We start from the raw sequence: 22,258 nt of genomic DNA, 5'->3' as shown, positions 1-22,258 counted from the left end.
GAATTTTAGTCGTTCTTTTTTTGGAATAACAAATATCTACATTTGTTTATTAATTGATATCGGGCTAGGCTTGTTATAAAAAGTTCTACAACTTTTGTCTAAAACATTTCTTTCTAAAATGTTTAATTTTTTTTATTAATGAAAGAAAACTGTTTTTTTTTGCGAATTTTGGACGCCATTTTAAAAAGTCCTAACATTCAGCTGGGGTTAAAGTAATTCATTCAACTCAACGGAATTTTTCCTAATTTTTACGTGTCAATTAAAAAGAAGTAATTCCGTGAGCAGTCATTGAATGTCAGGGTTGATTTAGTGCTAATTCCAATGATGCGTTGTTAAAAAGATATCCTTTTATATATCACGTTTTTCTTGGTTAAAACTTTAAAAATTTTTTCAATTCATAACTTCGTGAAGACTTTAAATTACATTAACACAATAGAAATCTAAAAAAAGACAAGGAAGCTAAGCAAAAGTTTAAATCATTACTGTGATATAAACTTTTATGGAAATATTCACACACCATAAGTTGGTTAACTGTTTTATTGAAAAATGTTACTGATTTTGTTAATGTTCATTAAAAAATTAAGATAATTTGTTTTTATTTATAGCAACAATGTATGGAATCTGATAAATATGGTAGATAAAAAAGGAACTATCATTCAAAAAGGAATGTGTCCTTTAGTTTTGTTTACCGCTATAATCCTTTCATTGTCACATACTATTGGCATGTCATACCGATGGGCTTTGAATTATAAATAATTTGACAGGTAAGGATTTATTTCGAACGTAATTCAGGTTATTTGCTGTCTTCCGATAACATTCTTTAGAAACAATGTATATCTAAGAGCCACATACCGCAAAGGCTCTTGGCTTCAATTTTTCCTATTATTGCCTTCTCGGCTTTGTTACTCTCTGCCGATCAGTTTTATTCTTGTTCCGTCTGTCCCTTGTAGCCTCTTGGAGATACTTTTTCCTTGGACGCCCTTTCCTTCTTTCCCTATCGTTTTTAAATGATCTCTTTGAACAATGTATGATACTTTTGTTTATATTTTTCATAATTTCTTATGTGTGTCCTCTCTATGTACGTACTGTTTGCTGTTTTGACATCCCTATATATTTTTCTCAGAATGTTTTCTCCAGATCTTCTTCTTTTCTTTCTTGTCACTATCTAGATTTTACTTGTATTTATGACTGATGGGTTTACATTGTTTCATATGCTCTAATCTTGGTTGGCTGTAAATAGATTTTTTGCCTTATTCTTGATAGTGACCCCACAATTCTATTTCATTTTGGAATTTTTTTATCTATTAAGTACAAATTCGAGTTATTTTATAGACCGGAGTAATTGGATGTTATTTAGTAAAACCATTTTATTTGAATTACCACTTAAGCCAATGTCCGACAATTAACCAATCTATTAGAAAAACTTTCATTGCAAATACGAATGAATATGTATTATTTTAGACTATCAGAGAGCTCTTAAATAGGTGATAAATAATGGATAGATCGGCCAGGACCTGTGTCCTAACCGATATTTAAATTAACTAGATTTTTTCTTCTGGGTTGAATTAAAACAATGAGTTTGCGATGCTGCTGTGGAAACTGAGGATGAATTTCGGCAAAGAATTTTTCTTACCCATATTTTTTTATGAAACGGAAGGTAAAAAAGACCAGCCTTATTGTAATTTATGACCCAGTTAAAAGTAGAAGTTAAATGGTTAAGAACTAGGTTTACGACACCTTGCAAAAAGTAATAAATATTATCACAAAACTACCTTAATACAGGAAGTAGCAGTCTAATATAAAATAGAAAACGATCTGAGATACATAAACTCACATTGATAATANAATTTGTGTCCTCAAGTAAGATGACAACATTTTATACAGGACTCCATGTTTATTCTATACTTAAACCAGAATTGTAGTGATTTTCTATCTCAAACAAGAATTTGTAGCTATAATTAGTTTGTATACTTTGTCACAGGTGTCGCTACCCTTGAAAATGAAAGCGAAAACACAGAGTTGGCTTATTAAAAATGCGTGCTAAAATAAAGCATAAGGTGGCCATATTCTTGGCCGAGAAATACTGAAATTTCTGGCGTGTTTAGGTACTGAAATCTTTAAAAGTAAAACGTGTAGAACAAAAGTAAACACAAAAATAAAATCCTTGATGTTTTGTTTATTCATTGTTACCATTTAAATTTACCCAAATAAAATAATAACTAAAAAAAGCGTTTGTAAAACATGCGTTTGATGTTATCCTAACCCCACATTTTAAGAATTATTTTCACGTACTTATAAATAAAAGTAAACAATTTTATATGTAGGACTAAGCAAGTAAATGTTATAAGAATATTTACATGTGGAATTATATATAAAAAAGATAGTATTTTCGTAGATTTCAGTACCTAAAACCTTATTGATTTGATCGTTTTTTGCACCTGTTTATTCGTTTTACTGCGGCGTCTTTGAAAATACTCAGGTGGCATGACATAACATTCCTATTATTTGATAAGCTTTAGAATATTCAGTTATTAAATGTTTGAAATTATTTGTCTTTGCGGAAAACACTATTTAAAGAATATGGGGCCCTTAAGTAAAATAAAACCTGTATTAGTAAGATTCAAGAGTTAAAGGAAAACAGTTATCTGCAAACAGTTATTGAAGCGTTTATTGCAAGACAATATCCTATGTTCCTGAACAGTAAAAAACAGGAATATCTATACTAATTTTACACTTTATCTATACTAATTTTACACTTTATTTTTACACATATGTACAAAAATATGCAATTTAGAAAAAAAATAAGTATTTATCTATAAATGTTATCATTTTTTATTTGCTCTCATTTAAACAAAAATTATTTTTTAAATAAAAATACATAAAACATCTTAATAAATATGAGGAATAATAGAATATGAGAATGTGTTGCCGGTCTGACGCCAGTTGATGCTGTAAGAAAAATACAAAAATTGTAAGTCATTTACATTCCTGAGATAATTATAATTAATAACTAAAAAAATAGATTGTAACTATATTAAATAAATTGAGTCTACTTCTAAATTGACAGGTCGATAAAATATTTGACCTATCATTGTAATATCACTTAATTTTCAATGATAGTATTAAAAGATTTTCGTCACAATAATACAGTACAATTATAATAACGCACAGAAATTTTTAGCTGTTGAGTTTTTATTAATTCTCGTCAATTAAAGTCATATATGCATTCTTAATAAAATATTTTGTGCTAAAAACAATTTCATACACATAATTATTGTAAGCTTGCAATGCTTTTATGAAATATCTCATTTAAAATTCATGACAAATATATTCAAAATAGTCAGAGACTTCTAGTTGTTTAATGTTTTTATCTAATGTATTCTATAATTATGAAATAAACTAAAATAGAGGTAGTGATTTTTATAACAGTACATAATTCAAAATGTATGGGAGACTTGATTTAGTAAATTGAAATGTAATTTTGAAAATATTAAGTAAGTACCTACGTTATATTTCACATTTCTTGTTAGAATTTAATAATGTACATTTAGCTGTTGAAAATTTTTATATACAATTTGCGACGCTCATGTGCAAAAACTTTAAGCAAAGATATGCACCATGCTTTGATTCCAGTGTTATTAAAAACATTAAGTCGAAGGCTAGGTTTTTTGATAAATATAAAAGAAAAAAATAATTGGTTTTATCAAGAATTTAAAGAGCTACGTAGGATAATTAAAAATCACTTCGATTTATATTCTAACTATATTAGAGATGTTGAATCTGCAATTTCTACAAATTCTTAATGTTTTTGGTCGTTTGTTCAAAGGAAAATGGGAACTTCTAGGATTCCTGGGGAAGTTTGATATAACGATCAAATATATAAAAATCCGATGTTGTAAATGCATTCTGAATTTTTTTGTAGTGTCTTTTTGCAGTCCGAGCCAGAGGATGTCTCTGAGTTAGTTTTGCCTTGCTGTTATAACAATGATATCTTTTTGAGAGAGATTACTGAGAGTGAAGTTCTTAATGCAATGAAAAAATTGAAATATAAAATGATTTCTGACTCTGATAACATCCTCTCTTTCATAATAAAGGATTGTGCTGTTCTAGCAACTCCGCTTTGTACATTGTTTAATTTGGCTATAAGAACAAAACATTTCCCTAGTCGTTGAAAGGAAGCTAGAATTTGTCCAGTTTTTGAGGACGGAGATAAATCACAGGTCAAGAATATAGGCCCATATCTATAATATCAAACTTCTCCAAAGTCTTTGAGATAGTCTTATAGGTATAACCGTATATATCCGTCGGTCTGTAATTTAATTTCTATATCAGCATGGTTTCGTAAAGGGTAGATCAACTACCACAAACTTGGCTGTAATATCACAGTACATTACAGGTATATTAGATAATAGGGGACAAGTGGATGTGATTCATGCGGATTTCTCAAAGGCCCTTGACAAGGTTCGCCATAAGACGCTTCTCCGTAAATTGGCAAACTTTGACTTCAGTTATGATATGACTCAATTTTTTAAATCTTATTTGAATAAGAGAATGCAATTTGTTTATTGTAATGGGTTTGAGTCAACTCATTATATTGCTACCTCAGGTGTTCCTCAGGGTTCCATACTTGGGCCCCTTGAGCAATTTTCAGATATTGGAGCTATTAAAACATTATATTTTGCTTATGTTCGCTCTAGACTTGAATATCGTGCGCTGGTATAGTATTCTTATTACAATACTCAAGAGTGGCAAATTGAAAGAATTCAAAAAAAGTTTTTAAATTATTTGGCTTACAAAGTTGATGGGATTTATCCTGAAATGGGTGTAAACTACGCCATTTTAATAAATAGATTTGGCGTTCACGAACACCATTCACTGTGCCGATCTGCTTGCTTCTATTAACGACTTGCAACGCCAAATTTTTAAATTTAAACATTTTAATATAAGTCGCCAGGATATGCCAATTTAACAATTTTAACCGATTGTGTAACTCTTGTGATATATTTTTTGTCCATTACATACTTTATTGAACGTCATAAGGCAATGAATACTATGTTCCGTATTCCCTTTTCTGGATTAAATATGTAGTAGTGTAATGCAAACACACTTCTACAGGTATATGTCTGCTTACGTTTCTTGAAATTTTTTTTCATTTTTTCTCTTTTTTCTTTGTTTATGTTTATTTAGTTGTATTATTTATAAATTGGTAATCTGTTTGGCAATAAAGCATTATTATTATTTTGCCACTAAAAATCCTACCCTCATTGCTCAAATGGATTTTTTTTACCTGTACTTGTTAAGATTCTGGAAATATTACCTATTACATTTTACAAAAACCATTATGCTTACCAGTTCCACAAATACTATCATCCTCCGGAATGAATTTACTGGTTAGAGAAACAAATCTTTCGAATTGACAAAATTCTTCGCATGACGGCAATTTCATTAGTACAGGATCATCAGTTGAATAATCTTGATAAAGCAACTAAAAAATAAAAACGCACTATTTTACCACATTTAAATTAGACAATTATGGCCTCTGATTGCAGTTGACAAAATAAAGCATACTTAAGCCTTAATAAAATAAATAAATAAAAAAGTCGTGCTTATAGTAAACAATATAAAAACTCATTTAAAGCTTCACATACTTCGGATACATTTTTGAAATATAAATAGTTAATAATATTATAAAAGTAATATCTGTTTTTCACAAGTACTGAGATATTTTTGTGTAACTATATGATATCTTCTTTTCTTCCCTTTTTGACAAATTGATAGTACTGCGACAGAACAAGCAAGTAGGTATACGAAATCTTGATAGACTTGCTCAGTACACTTGTGTGATGGTTTCTTGAATTTTTAACTTTTATGTCCTGCATGTTTAAGATGTCTAACATACGCAACAGTGGTAGTTATTGCTTTCATATGCTATGACTTATACAAGAATAAGTGTTCCGTCATGGTCACGTCAATAATTTTCTCATTTAAATAAATTATAAACATACTCGCGTATATTAGTAACACGTCTATTTATTTTAAAGTATTAATCCTAGTATTAAACTGGCATGCCAGAATATCGTTCGTCAATAATTTCACTAACTTTAATCCTGATCAGGGATAGTCCTAGTTATATCTCAATATCTCAAATGCTTCTGGGTGAAAGGAATAGGAATATGGTACTGAAATTTTGGAATTCTGCCTTCAGCAGTTTGTTTAATAATAATAATAAAATAATAATAATAATAATAATGTTGCCGGTCTGACNTCCAAAAGTAAAAATGAATGCCCACAAAAAAAGAGAAGTGGTCTGTCCAAAGATTATACCCATATATCTCCCTATATTTTGGCTCTTAAATATGATAAATATAATAATAATATCTCTACTCCTCATTCTAACTACGAGAATTAGCCCAGAAGTCGGAGACTTGTGCGGGAGAGGAGGCGGCATATTATTATTACGCAGGCCGCATTTGCGCCCAGGAACGACTTATGTTGGTAGGCCCTAACCACCATTCAGTGCAGGAATGATGGAAACCTGGAAAACCTCATTAATTAGGGGGGTGGTCAAATGCCCACCGGTGTCAATCTCTCACATTAACCCAAGCCAACATTCTTCCACCCTACCATATCTGCACAGAGGGTGCCAATCCTCCGTACAAGCATAGCTAATCTACGGTCTACCGGCCGCGGGATTCGAAACCCGGGCAGTTCGACACATCGATTTAAGTACTGACGCCTTAAACCGTGCGGCTATTGACCGTTTGGTAAAAATAAATGAATTTATGGAAATTCGTGGTTCAAAGCTACAACAAAATTATGCTTTAGAGAAAATTAAAAGCTCCTCAACATATTTACAAACTTTGTGCTAGGATTTTTGTAGTTTGCATGCGCCTAGATTATCCCACTCTACAATTACAGTATGCACAATCATGTAGCACTTTGTATATCATTACCTTAATCCCATAGGTGCCGTTAATTTTGTGTAATTCCATTAGAATGTAGCTGCCATATGGCGGAATCTCCTCAGTGCCCCACTCTACAACTTTTAATATAGAGGCTATATTATTCTCATGCCCACTATAAATAAACATTTTCTTTTTCGGGAGTTTTCCTTCGATTTTGTTGCTCGTGTCGATGAGTATCTTTTTCAACAAGTATTCTGTAATTTGAAAAAAAATAAGGCACAATTCTGAAAATGTATAAAATATTTGAACTTCCAATTTATTTCTGTAAATACTCTTTCTAAATATTCAATATATTTTCACACAGCCAATAAAACTATTTAAAAAAATGATATAGCCCACAATGCCGTTATAAATTAACTAACTTTTGAAAATGGTAAACTGTAAAGGAGGTGTAAAATTATTCTAGACAGTTACTTTTTTTTAGCTATTATTTATCCTAAATTTTATATATACAGGGTGTCCCGGTACTTGATACAAAAAAGTCGGATGCAAATAGATGAGGTCAAAATTGTATCAGTTCTTATTTTTTCCATACGAGCCTTCGTTAACAAGTTACGGGCCCTCAAAGGTAAAAATTATAAAGTTATTTTTATTTACAGTCTCTGAACTATTAATTTCAGCGTGATGTTAATTTGATGATCGATAACACATGCATATAGCATGTTCCCTGAAGAATTTGCCAATGATAATACCCTCTTGGTTCAACTCGGTAAAATTAACATATTTCTTTTTTATGCAAATGCTTTTTTGTGTACAAACAAATAATATTCGTAGACTTAGGAAGTGTGTGGGAGTGGAAGGTGCCCATATTGGAAATGTATTTTGAGAGTTTTCTTTCTTTTAAATTATTAACTTTAACTTCCTTTAACTTATTCTTGTTTCGTTTTTCTATTTTGTGTTATGTGTAGAGCGTTTGTCAAACTTTGTTAATGAAAATTACATTAGCAAACAGTAAAATTTTCTAGACTCTTATTTTAAAAATATGTACGGTTCTAACATAGTAATTATCTCCAATAAAAATTAGACAAAAAAATGGTGGAGGCGCCGCTCGATATTTCCTAAATTGTTAGTTTTACCGAGTTGAACCAAGAGGGTATTATCGTTGGCAAATCCTTCAGGGAACTTATTTTTGATACAAGCAGATTGGGATCGCCATCTATGCAAAAATTCTGGATTGTTAACCATTGGGCATAGTCCGTCCCTGGCGTTCTGGACATAATGAAATTTCACTAACAACATCGAAAACAAGCTTTACGCATGTGTTATCGATCACCAAATTTGCATCATGCTGAAGTTAATAGTTCAAAGACTGTAAATAAAAATAACTTTTTAATTTTCACCTTTGATGGCCCGTAACTTGTTAACGAAGGCTCGTTAGAAAAAATTTATATGAAGAACTGATATTATTTTGAACTCACCTATTTGTACTCGACTTTTTTGTATCAAGTACCGGGACACCTTGTATATGTATTCAAATTAAATAGATTCCCTCTTTCTATGTATGTTAAAAAGGTGTATACATTAAAAGATTACCTGACATTTTTTGTAATTTCCCAGTAAACATAATATCGTAGTATCCTGTAGTAATGTTTTTCATCGGGTAGGGATATACCTTTCCCGTCCAATCTGGCAAAGTAAAATTCAGTTCCTCCTAATGAAAAATTGTATTAAATAAAACTGCTATTTATTAACAGTATAAAATGGTAAACGTGCGATTTTTGATATTAAAATTGTAATTTGTGATTTGTTCTGAAAATATACTCACTTGAATTAGAAATCCAAAATACATATAATATACTTGTAACAAATCGGTAATATTTTCTCCAGTTTTGTCAGAGATATACTTGAAAGTATCCTGGTACTTTTCAGTCAGTGCACGACCTTTCTCAGAATGCAGATATTCGTTGGCTGTTTTGTCCCAGTTGGGGCAACCATAACAAAATAATTCCTAAGGATAATTTATTAATTACTACTACACTAAAACAAAATGTATTTAAACTATAAACTATTTTGCGATCTGTCAGATAATTGAAAGTTGTGATGCCAAAAGTTGAATGTAAACTGCGGTTTACATTCAACTGATGATGACCGACTATTTTTGTTCTTGTACTTTTTTATGTACCAATTGTAGGTTATTTCTCATTGAAGATTTAATTCAATCCTGGACGAGGCACGTTGTTCGCAGAGCTGTTGACTTTCTTATACAACTAGTTAAAAACTATAAACATTTTATAATCTCAAGAAACTGTCACATAAATAAATATTTTGATTCTTTTGATTAGGGTTTTGAGTAGGAAATCAGAGAAAGTAGTATATTCCATGTTCTAAGAAGGATTCAACTGAATACAAAGATTCAAGCCTATATTAAAATCACTTCGACATCATTGCAACCAACTCTACCTTATCATACTTTCTTTCCAAGTAGTTGAACGATATTGGTTGCCAATTGAGTCCCTCCAACCAGACCAAATCTTTGGTAGGAGGAAATAAACCAGCCAACATGGCTTGAAGGGATGCCTTAGTCCTATTAAAGTCACTGCTTCTGGGTTCTATCAGATCAATATTGTAGGTTTCATCCAAGAATCCATTATATCGTTCTCGTAACGTCATACCAATTCTGTATGCTTTCAGTTTTCCAGCCTGCAAAAATTAACATTAATGAAATCAGCCAAAATAATGATTAGTATAAGAATTTGTTGGTACAGGTGTCTTTATTTTGCAGTCACAACTATTAAATCGGAGTTGGCAGCTTTATTCTCTCTTACCCCCAGAAACGTTAAAAAATCCAAATTATGGTATGGATTGAGGGAAACCTCGTTCTAAGCATATTATCTTTCTTTATGGTGATGATTTATGGGGAATAAATTTGGTATTATAGTCAACTTCTTTTTGTTTTTAACATATTAAAAGTGTTTTAAGTGAAGATACTATCATTAATGCTATCCTTTATTTTATTGTTTGATTTTGTCGGTCAAATAATGTCATTATTAGTACAATCTTTTCAACTTGGAATATACTGCTAAATGCAGAGTTTTTAATCAATCAACAAATAAGTTGTAAACAAATGAAAATACTTGCATTGGTAAGTTGTCCATATCCATACGGCGCATAATAGCTTTCATTGTAGTAAGGGCTGTTTGGGTAAAGATTCAAAGTATCTGGATTTCGATCACCATGGCGAAATATCTGAAAAATTAATATCTTATTGACTAATTAGCTTACGATTTCGTTCGGATACATTTCTTTGTGAATCAGTACAGGTAAATTATAATATCCCACATTAAACAATTACTGTAGATTGTGATTATACTTTTATGGTAAATAAATTATGATTATTATTGTAATGCAACGCAATTAGGTTAGCTTAGTCATATGAATAGACGTAGGAATTAGTTTGTAGAATAGGCAATAGTAAGTACGTAACCATATTTGCAAGAAACCAAATGAATGATAAGGATAATAGACATTAGTATGAATAGATGTATTAAGAGTCAGTATTTCTTAACGAACCCATATCCTCCTAAGCCTGGGCATAAGAAGTGGATCAATGAACCATGTGGACTTTCCGACCCTGTATATATTAAGAGATGCTACTGGTACACAAATATCAGTTATAAGAGACAAACGGAAGATAACTTTGAGACAAAATAAATCATCTTAAATGATTATCATATACTATCAACTGGTCACGCAGAAATAAATTGGATGTACAGTAATATCAAAAAAGAGTATTTCTGGATAGGTATACATAATTTTGTCAAAAAATGGGAATACGATTTTGTAAAATAAGCAATAATAAAGCACGTAATCATAGTTTAATTACACACACATTACCTACCTCTAATCTGTGTGGATAGATGTATTAAAACTCAGAATCAATGTTTTATTTCATAACGAACTTGTCTTAATACTGAGCATATTACATTATTACTATTATTACTCGTATATTATCCAACAATTGAGTTATCCATTTTATTTATTTATTTGTTTATTATTATTATTATTATTTTACTTTTTTGAGTAAAATCATCACTGTAAAATTTCAGCTAGATCTTTTTTTAGTTTCTTATAATTAATACAAAACAAAATAAAGTCACAGTAAATAAGAGTACATATTATTAAAAATATGTACCAGGAACAAAAAAAAATGTTCATATGGTTCTACAGTTGGTATGGTTTTAAAATGTAAACGATTTATATCTGGAAAATAGTCATTATCATTCGCTTATATTTTTGCATTCAGTAATCAAAATAACATCGTAGTGATAAGATAAGTTAAATGAAATATTAAATACAAGTAAATAAAAAAGTACTTACAGTATGTACTAAAAGCAGGGTTTCCTCTGCTTGACTGCGAACTATTACCAAAAAACATGAAAACACTAGTGCTTTTAGCACCTTCATTCTGCTTCATGGACTTGTACTTGGGCACACTAAATCTAGGTTTCACATATTATGATCTCGTCATAAGTGCTCATTCAGATAAATGCGTTCATTCTAATAATGGCTTATCAAAATTGAATACAGAGTGATGTGTTGTGTCGCCTAGGTAGTGTTTACATTAACTAAAAATCCTTATTTGTGATAGAATTTACACATTTTCGTACATTTCACATATTTTATTTGAATTTTAAAGTTAAATTTAAGTCCATAGAAAAATCTTATACGCAAAAATCATCAGTAGAAAAGCATTGAATATTGCAATTTATTTCAACATTAGTTGTGTTTGAAACATATAATGTACTTTGAAATTATTACACAAAAAAAGCAACCTTCACAACTGATATATTGTATATAGGAGGAAATATACATTGAACTGCCAGGTACACAATTGCGATTTTTTGCATGATATATAGAAATATATAACGAAAGCTAAGTTAGTTTTTATCTTATTCTTGTTTTTTTTCTATTTTGTGTTTTGTGTAAAGTGTGTTTGTTAGTGGAAATTACATTAGCTGACAGTAAGATTTTCTAGGCTCTTATTTAAAAAATATGTACGATTCTAACACAGTAATTATGTCCAATTAAAAATTAAAAACAAAAATGGAGGAGGCGCCGCTCGATGTGCACTGTGACATAAAAACACAAATATTTCCTAAACTGTTAATTTTACCGAGTTGAACCTAGAAGATATTATCGTCGGCAAATTTTTCACGGAACTTATATTTGATAAAGGCAGATTGCGATCGTCATCTATGCAAAAATTTTTGGTTGTTAACCATTGAGCATAGTCCGACCCTGGCGTTTTTGGCATAATGAGGTTTCACAACATCAAAATAAGCTATACGCATGTGTTATCAATCACCAAATTTGCATCATTCTGAAGTTAATAGTTTAGTTAGAGACTACATACATAGTAAATGATTTTGTTCTAATTAAATTTCATTTAATATAGGAATACATGTTTTCCTTTATTGTACTAGTACCGTAATAAATTTCATTATAGTCTTTAAAGTACTAAAATACTACATCGCAATGTATCTGTACCGGCAAATAAAATATATAATATTTGTGATATGTAAATATTGTCCCATTTTCATAGGTTTAGTCTCTTTTTTCTTTAGATTAAGCATTTTAGGTTGTTATACTAATTACTTTATTAAGACGTCTATTTTTTTAATTTGTATTTATGCTTGTTCTCTGTAATTGTTAATTTCCCTTATAAGAAAAGCTACGAGGTCAGATCTACCAATGACCGGTTTTATATGAATAAATTGGTTCGGTGGTGTTGTTGACCATGTTCTCGTTAAACAAACGAATTAATTCCAATTAATATGTTCGTCATATTTAAATAAATAAATACATCGAAAAGCAGTACCATTTACATTCACGAATTACTCGATATAACTTTAATTTGAAAAAGCTTTGAACGAATAATAAAAATGTCCTCGAGCTCTCCTTTCAAGCTTAAAAATTTTATTATAGCTCCATAAATTAAGTTTTTTTCTTTCTTCGAATGTTTATTATTTATTTCACGTTACAAAATTTTTAAAAACAGTGTTGGAGGAATTACTTGTTAAAACCTCAGTAATTTGACTAATGTCTAATATGCGATATACCTATAAAAATCTTTTATAATTACACAATATAACAATGATTATTTTTAACCGCAGCTAAAATTACCTAACATGTATAAAATTATATTGAGCATATTAGTATAATTTTGTACTTTTTCTGTAAATCAGTTTAATGTACCTAAACTAAATAATTTAAAACATATTATTTGTTTGACAAATAACAAATGGCACAATGAAAATGTATATGTATGTATATTTACATTAGAAATTATACAAACTGATAAGAGATTGTGAATAATGCATAAAATGTAATATTACAGTATAAAAAGTAATAATACATTCTAAGAAGCAAAATTACTTAAAATTGGAAATATATTTACAACTCAAATACTCATTTTTTTCACAAATTATGTGAGTACATTTTCTTACAATGTATTACGTGTGTAAATCATTGCAAATAACATGTAAAATTTAATATAAATTTTCATATATTCATATTCTTTTAATTAATGAAATGAATTAGTTAACACTACAAGTATTTGTAAAAAATATTCTTAATTTCTTCTTTTCATTTTTTTATCTTTTAATAGGAATAAAATGCACAATTGAATAGGTAAATAAAAAATTCGGTGCATTTCGCCAAATAATGCGTTTTCATTTTCTACTGAATTATCATTTCCCGTTCTTGAGGCACTGTTAAAAAAATGTTATAAAACCTGACAAAATAATATATTATTATGGTTTTAGAAGTACCTCATGTTTCAATAATAAAATCTGTCCAAAATGAATCAACCACCCATTATTAATTTAGACTACTTATATAATATAGAAAAGAAAAAACAATAAGATGTAATATTTGTATCCGAAAGATTCACTTAATAAACTTATTAACTACTCCCTTCCACAAAAATCGTCTGCTGGTAAATATTCTTCCACTAAAGATTCAAATTTATTTAGAGGGCAGAATTCTTCACAAGCTGCTAACTTGAGCAACTTCGGGCCATCTCCAATATAGTCCTGGTAAAATATCTACAAAACAATTATAAATTATTACTTTTAAATGAACGATAAAATAATATAAACATTTTTAGTGTCACATAGAGCTATATGTGCTATGTTCGCTAAACAAGTTAAACACAGGCAATCTTAGGACTCATAGAGCTCATATTGATACTAGAATAAGCAAGATAAAACCTGAGTATCCTTCTAAAATGTTGCAAAGAAAATTAAAAGAGAAGTTATAATAATATACTCAATATTAATGATATTCAAGTACTTGCCTTTATTCCGTAAATGCCATTTATTTGGTGGACTTCTACCAATATGTAACAACCATAAGGCGGTATTTGCGGCTCAAATATGTCCAAGGTTGTTAAAAAGTTGGCGACGTTTGACTCGTGTGCTGAGTACAAAAATATTTTTCTACTGGGAGGTTTTAGAGTGCCTTCAATTTTTGCTTTTGTATCGTCTAAGATTTTTCTTAGGTGATAACCTGTAATTATTAATCAATTAGAATTATCATTTTAAAATTAATTGCAAATTTAATTTCATAAATGAACATACAGGGTGTTAATGAACTTAGGTCAAAAATTTAAAGGGGTGAAGAAGGAGCAAAAACTGAGTTAACTGATGTCACAAACTTGTATCGGAAGTTTAAAGTCATAGAAAAGAAAGCTAATTAAAAATGTGTTTAAAACTGTTTTGGAACTGCTGAAATACATGTATTTTATCGCGGTGAGGTTGAGGTATTTACCTCATTTTGACATAACGGACATGTGGCAAAAATATTTGACATAAGTTCATTAACACCCTGTATAAACAAAGTTTGATATGTAGGTATTTCTTCTAAATTTTGTAATTATCATTACTTAAGCTATTGTCTGATTTATAATTAATTTATAATTTCAGAATATCCAAATATAAATATCAAAAACAGCTAGTTATTTATATTTTTAATTTATGAAAATTTTAGATCGTAAAATAAAAAAAATTTAAGAAACAGCATTTCTGCAAAAAATGTAATGTTATTTGAAGAGGATTTATTTCAGTGTGAAACACATTTTATGCATCACTATACTCAAATGAATATTCAGGCCTGCATTAAAATTATTAGTTGATGAGAGTTATTAAGACATTTGTATGGATGAACGAAAACTAATTTTATTTTTTCGTGTAATTATTCAAATAATCCTATCAAAAATCGAAGATTATTTCAAACAGTATCTAAACGAAAACACACTCCAAGAAATTAATATTCGTTTTTACCTTTCTTTATCTCTGAAATGGCAGTGTTATCTCATCCAATCCAAAACGCACTGCATTCATTGATTATCAAGGTTATTTCTTACGTATACTACGAATATTTTCCTATTAACAATACTTTCACAAGATTTGTTTGGAGATCTTCTAGACATGTGAAGGCTATTATTATGCCTATACTTATATTTATAAACCAAATATGTATGCTTATGTAATGGTTCTTTACCTGTAGCAAGTCTCCTCAAATTCGTTGTGCTGGTAGCCACAAAATATTCCTTTATCACCATGTCCTCCAACGGCTGTGGATAAACAAGCTTGGTCCACTCCGGCAACTCAAACCCCCATTCTTTCTAAAAGGATATGTTAATAGATTTTTGCAATCCATTATTTCAATTTCACTTACTTCGGATCTTAAACCAAAATACAAGTAAAATATATCTCCATAATTGCTTATGTTCCATCCACTGTGAAAAGAGAGATAATTGAAAAGTTCTCTGCGTTCGAAGAATTCTCGTTGCCACTTCTTTGATTTCATTAATCTGTTATAGTATTTCTCATAGTTAGGACAGAGAATACCTAAGAGAATCTGAAAGCAGAAGGACATACGTACATTTTTCCATATGTGTAAGTTCTGCACATACCTACATTATCTTGACCTTTTGGGATAAAATTATACGGAATAGGTTGCCAATACAATCCTGTTTCGAAAATTTGGTCTCCAATAGGTGGAAATAGACCTGCCAGGACAAGCTCCAAGGACATTTTTGTCCTGTTGACATCAGTACTTTGGGCATCTAGTAGGTCTGGTTCGTATACTCTGCCGAGAAAGTTGTCGTAACGCTTCCGTAGAGCTTTGCCGATTTTGTATTCTGTAATTTTTCCTGCCTAAAAAAATGATGTTTTAATATATGTAATTGTAAATGTAGATATATTTGTAGTGCTAAAACAAAAATGTAATGGTTCCAAAAAGCAGACAATTTTATGACCATCGTACAATTATGTTTCAGTAGCTTTATTAATCATATTGCTCTTTTTACTACATTCGACAATACACTAAGAGTTATATAAATATTATTAAAGCAAAGAAAATTAACTTTGTTTTTGGAAAAATCATAGTTTTATATTTATTTTTTAATAATCACTGAACATATTTCAGTTAATAGAATACAATGTGATCATTTTGTATTCCCCTCTTTTCGAAATAACACGCAATATATCTATCTATAACTTACGTTAGTCAATTGTCCTACTCCATAAGGATAATATTTTTCATCTTTGTAAGGATCAGTTGGATATAACGTTGATGGGTCCACGGTCCTTTCGCCATGTCGAAATAACTGAAAATATAAATGATCCTTCAAACATTTTAATACAGCACAAAATATCATGGTATTTTTTTACTTTTAATCTGAATACGTTCAAGTTTCAAAACAATATTTAATGATTGGGTTAAAATTGTTTTATAAATATAAACATCACGAATAATGTATACAATTTATTTTAATTGGCGCATACGGCAGATATACGAAGGTAAAAATATGTTAATTTATACTGCACATATAACTTCTAGAAATATTTAAACAAAATGCGATCGAAACCTGTGTATTTAATTAATAATAAATATAGTATATAATTAAAACACTCCATTTGTAGATCAAAAATATTTTATAACAAAACTATTATACAGGGTAAGTCATTTTTTATAGCGAGACAGGAGTAGATATAAAGGGTAGAACTATTTACGTACAAGAAACAAGATATTGGAATATTTGTATGTTCTTTTTTGAATCTTGTTATTGTAAAAATTATTACATCTGTCTAAAAAAAGGAAAAAAAACATAAACATTCTGAACCTCAAAACAGTTTTTCAAAAATTAAACAACTTAATACGAATTATAATACAAAAATGTTCTGCTGTTACCATTAACCACAAAATATTAATTAAAAAACAACTATAATATAACATTGTAGTTACTAATAGTTACGTAACTATTAATAATATTGAGTCAGATGAATTTGTAAAATAATTTTTATGATTAATTAATTTTTTTTGTCCTAACTTCCAGATACTCTGTATATTCTGTTCTTTTTTTAACAAGAGATCTTATTATAACAAGTGCTGCAAAAAATTGCACCGATTTTACAAGTTTTGATCTAAAATTTTCCGGAGTTCAATTTTTTTTTAATTTGCATTTCAATAATACCTTTTTAGTTTATTTTAAATTATTTTATTAAGATGAAAACTCTTACCACATGCACTAATACAAGAGTCTCCTCGTTGGTTCCACTATTCGAACAGAACGCGAATAACCGGAGAAGCACGGCACAAAACAAACCCACCATGGTCGAAATGGGATTAACGAGTAAGCAGCAAAACTTCATATTATTCAAATTAAACGCTACCAGTTTTATCTGTCAGGAACGGTTAGCCATATCTCGGTTAGGAGGCTGGTGATAACTACTTCTACAATTTAGTAAGATTGATATTGCGGTTTTTTAATTTCATTTAAATGAAGGAATGGTTCATTAATTTTCCTTGCTTAGCCTTGAGTACGAAAGGTAAGCAAACATTGATTGTTACCCATCTGTTCGTTGTACGATTGTTGCTTTGTATTTATTTATTGTTCTATTTCTGCACAAGATCTATAATATTTTTTTAATTAAACTATAAAAAAAGTGAAGTGGATAGATCAGAACGGAATCAACATACAGTTGCAAGCTTGTCGGTGGAACATTTGTTTGGCTTAACATTTTAAGTTGTAGATTGACTTTTCGTTGGTATTAAACTTATTGCTAGGTGTGTTCTAAATAGCGGATGTCGTAGGTCAAAATCGTATACAGATTAAAAGATTTACATAGACTATTTCCAACAATAACCGCTGAATTTCTTGAACTTTTTTCGTAATAGACACAGTGAGTAGCAAAAGTGAAAAACAGTAATATTATGAGCATCGTCATCAGCCATCATACTTAAAAATCGTACAATTTAAAGTGTGACACTAATTTGTGTTTCAAAATAAAATAAAAAATAAAAAAATTAAAAAATTAAAATAAAAGAAACAATGAAATAAAATAAAACGAAATACATGAAATGCACCTACAGTGTCACAGCGTCATTCAAATAACGTTCTACCCCCTCCTTATCCCTTTTACCTTTCCTTTTACTTAAATCGTTTTAAATATGTCATTTCCCATTCATTCTTATTTTATGAAATTGAAGATTTAATGGTAATTTGTTTTAATGAAATCAAAAATTTACCTGTCGTAACTTCTTTCCACACAAAAAAATAACTCGCCCTGTCCATAAAATAAATGCGTTTATGAATCGTAAATCTCAATATTCTGTAGAAATTGAGAGAACTGATGAGGCAATCTTCAATATGTTGCAGATAGCAACCCTGACATGAATTACACGGTACCACAGAAATTTAAACGTATATTTCGATGTACGAAAAAAAAGCGCATTTCTATTTTAATGGACCACTAGTCATATTTTTAGAACTTCTTTTGTTTTATCTTTTTGTTAAATATTAGAATGATCCTAAACCAAGAATTTCGCGTATCTATTTATATACAAAGTGATTCACAAATGGTGACTAAATATGAAAGCTCGTATTTTTTGGTGAATTTTAAGGAGAGTCTCCCCTTTAAAGTATTTACCTAGGATGCTTCGTTAAAAAGATTAAAAACTTCAAAAAATATTTTAAATTTTTTTAAATAATTTAAAAAGTAATAAGTGAAATAATTTCAAATTGGTCACATATATTTATGTAAACATAGTCCAAAATCTGAGGGTTTTTCCTAAAATTTACATGCTCCAGTGGCGCAAATACAGTGTATTGGTGGCATATTTTTCTAAATAAAATAGTACGCCACTGTTTGACGGTAACAACCATGATATTTTCGGATTCGTCTTGCAATTTTCTACAAATTATTACTCTCTTATGTTTTTCGAAAAAAGCCTGATTTTCGAATAATACTTAAAAAACCAACATTTTTACTTAAATGACATTACAAGCAGTATTCGGTTATAATAAAGAAATTAATAACATTAGTCATCATTTTAATGATTTTATTTGAGAAAATGCTTAAAAATCACTCCATTTCCACGAACACAGGTCCGACACCTTTTCGATAACGAAAATATAATTTGTTCGAAATTGTTGCTTGAATCTGATGAAAAGCTTTACCTATTTATTTTTTCTTCTAACTGCTCAGAATGTCAAAGTTGATATCGCAGCCCACTATGCAGTTTTAAAAAGCATTATATTCGAATATCGAAGTGTGCAAAATAAAACGAACTTAACTGAGGTATTTCTAAAACGTCCTTCAAAATTCTTGTTTGATAACACTTTGAATTTAATATATTGGTAAGTTTATCACAGTGACTCCCAAAAGTCAAAGTTTCATCTAAAATAATGCCTAAAAACGAAACAGTACTACATTTCTCAATATTATATTATTAAACTTTATATTTAGGGAGGATTATGTCCGACTTTGAGGTGTATGAAACATTACATAGTTTGTTTTAGCACTATTAAAGAATAAAGAATTTTCACTAAACCATCTACATAAATCGGTTTTTGTTACCTGCGTTTTTGTTATTTTGAAGAGATATTTCACACCTATCTGAAAAGAGGAGCGAGGTATCGTCAGTATATTGTGAAACAGATGCGCCAGGAATTATTTTTGGTAATGCATTGATATAAAAATAATAAATATAAAATATAATCAATAATATAGGCCCCAGAACAGAACCTTGGGGGACACCAATATCATTACATAAAGTGAGTATATATCTTATATAAGTGGATTATTACTTTCATATTTGCGTATTCTGAGCAATATAAAGGTCATGGGTTTTACAGTGTTCAGTTCCTCAAAATACTAAAATACTATGAAAATCATATATTTGGACAAAATTTTGGAAAATTTTTACCCATAATTAAAATAAGCCACCAAAGTAGTGAATTTTCTGAGAAATATCGAGGTCATGAGTAAATTTTACTAATGGCATCGCGCTTCAAAACACTACAAAAATGATATATTTGAAGAAAACTGTGGAAAATATCAGTATTGACCCATATTTGGGCGTTTTCACCCAAAAATTTCACTTTCAATTTTGACTACAGGGTCGGCTTCAGCGCATCGAATTCCTTCGGTAATTGTATGTGGCTCTCTTGGGTTTGGACTTTTTTTTGTGCGTCTGTGTAATCAATGTGGCATCGCTACAGATTTCCTTCATTTAACACCCTCTGGATTGTAATCTAGTAGTGATAAGAACTGTATATATTTCAAGGGATATTTTTTTTGCTCTGTACAAAAATATAAAATGGTGGGTACCGCTATCCAGCTATATAACATATTTCATTTCCGGTCCATACTGTACCGTTATCTTAATTTAATGAGTTTATGGATGAAGTCATTGACATCATTCAGTATGAAATATTATATAATATTTACACACCAGTGCAAAAAAGGTGGTACCAATGGCTACACGCCAGTATTGTTGTTTGTAAACAACCAAATATGAATCAGAATAAAGAAGTGTGAAACAATTTATATTTACATTTTCTTAATTTTTAAAATTAGCTTTATAGCACACATATATGTTTCCCTTCCTATTATAAAATATTATATCTGTTGTTGAAATTTATTTAATTAAGAACTGATTCAATTAGTTATGGTTAATTGATTACCAATTAAAGTATAAAACAATGTGTTTATAGCCCGTTAAACGTTATTTTCAATGACACATGACTCATTAAAAATTATCTGAAATTATAGATAGTGCGTTCCAATGAAAACTTAACACCCCTCGTTAATGTAAAGAGTGAGGTTTTAAAAAGTCACGAAGTGCGAGGTTATTTGTAACTGTATTTCCATTGTGGTTGTGTTTACATTGGTATTTACAGATTAAAATAATTATTACCCACTATTGTGCTAGTGTATTTACATAAAGTGATACAAAAAGAACAATCAATTGCCGATTACATTAAAATATGTTGCTTACTTTAAACTGTGCTGTTCCTTACCATTTGCACACATATATCGACAATGAAGAAAAACAATAACATTACTATTGTTGAATGTCGAACGTGCAGAGGTGTTGATAGTTTCTAGTGCTGCCTAGGAAAACGCATTCTCACCACAAGGTGCTGCAGCTTCATTCCCTGAATAAACAAATATTCAGAGAATGAAGCTGCAAGGTCGCCATCCAAGTGCAAATACAACTTTAAGTTTAAAATATGCAAACGGTTTTATACAATGCAAAATGCTTGAAAGCTTAGCGTCGCGTCGTACTGGCCAAGTTTCTGTCCTGGTTACTGAACTTCAAGGTATAAGAGTCGACGTTCATACACGTCTTAGGTTTGGTCTTTTTACCTCTCAGGATTTTACCGACCTTTGGAATCTGCGTGACTTGTGCTGGTATATGCACTGTTGTTCGGTGTGGTGGTGTATATTTATGTTGCTCTCAGTTCGAATTTCTATGTGTGTGGAAAAGAAAACACAGTAATCTTTTTTAAATTTTATTTTGTTAAGGAGTCACGAGTTACAACGATGTCGTTATAGAGTGATTCTAATGTAATTTTAACTCCTATGAAATTTCGAGAAATATAAAAAATATACACATTTAAAGCTAAAAAATAATATCAGTTGCCAGGTATACAATTGCTACAAGTATTTATTGTGAACAAGTAAGGAAATAAACACCGGTAAAAGTTAACATATAAACACTGGTTAAAACATATCATAAGTTGAATTTCTTGCATACATTTTAGAGAATATTAGTAATATTTTATTTCACAAATGTATACAGGTTCGGAAAGTCCCCATGGTACATCGGCCGTTACGTGAGAGCGATAAAGTAAGTCGTATAAATCCGTGCGATACACAAGGATTGAAGACGTTTCATAATCTGAATAGTCAGTCCCACTTCTAACCCGAAACGGCCGGTGACTATTCAGATTATGAAACGTCTTCATTGTAGCCATCCTTATCTATCGCACGGATTTC

The 22,258-nt window shown here is 30.0% G+C and overlaps 2 protein-coding genes across 2 annotated transcripts; both read right to left on the bottom strand.

Moving 5' to 3' along the window:
• Positions 1 to 2,646: 2,646 nt before the first annotated feature.
• LOC108917337 (venom acid phosphatase Acph-1-like) lies at positions 2,647 to 11,448 on the bottom strand. The gene is made up of 8 exons (XM_023454967.1): positions 11,283 to 11,448; positions 10,044 to 10,151; positions 9,366 to 9,605; positions 8,731 to 8,913; positions 8,499 to 8,616; positions 6,954 to 7,159; positions 5,350 to 5,485; positions 2,647 to 2,949 (listed from the first exon to the last, which is right to left on the bottom strand). Exons 1-8 carry the CDS (start codon positions 11,367 to 11,369, stop codon positions 2,858 to 2,860), a joined length of 1,170 nt encoding a protein of 389 aa, XP_023310735.1. The 5' UTR covers positions 11,370 to 11,448; the 3' UTR covers positions 2,647 to 2,857.
• Positions 11,449 to 13,544: 2,096 nt separating this feature from the next.
• On the bottom strand, positions 13,545 to 17,671 carry LOC108917396 (venom acid phosphatase Acph-1-like). Its single transcript, XM_018723957.1, has 7 exons — positions 17,492 to 17,671; positions 16,474 to 16,578; positions 15,887 to 16,126; positions 15,645 to 15,827; positions 15,468 to 15,591; positions 14,263 to 14,474; positions 13,545 to 14,011 (listed from the first exon to the last, which is right to left on the bottom strand). Exons 1-7 carry the CDS (start codon positions 17,621 to 17,623, stop codon positions 13,874 to 13,876), a joined length of 1,134 nt encoding a protein of 377 aa, XP_018579473.1. The 5' UTR covers positions 17,624 to 17,671; the 3' UTR covers positions 13,545 to 13,873.
• Between the last annotated feature and the right edge of the window lie 4,587 nt (positions 17,672 to 22,258).

Source organism: Anoplophora glabripennis, unplaced genomic scaffold (assembly GCF_000390285.2).
Source record: "Anoplophora glabripennis isolate ALB-LARVAE unplaced genomic scaffold, Agla_2.0 scaffold4, whole genome shotgun sequence".
Classification (NCBI taxonomy): domain Eukaryota; kingdom Metazoa; phylum Arthropoda; class Insecta; order Coleoptera; family Cerambycidae; genus Anoplophora; species Anoplophora glabripennis.
This window is presented reverse-complemented; position numbering and strand designations above follow the sequence as displayed.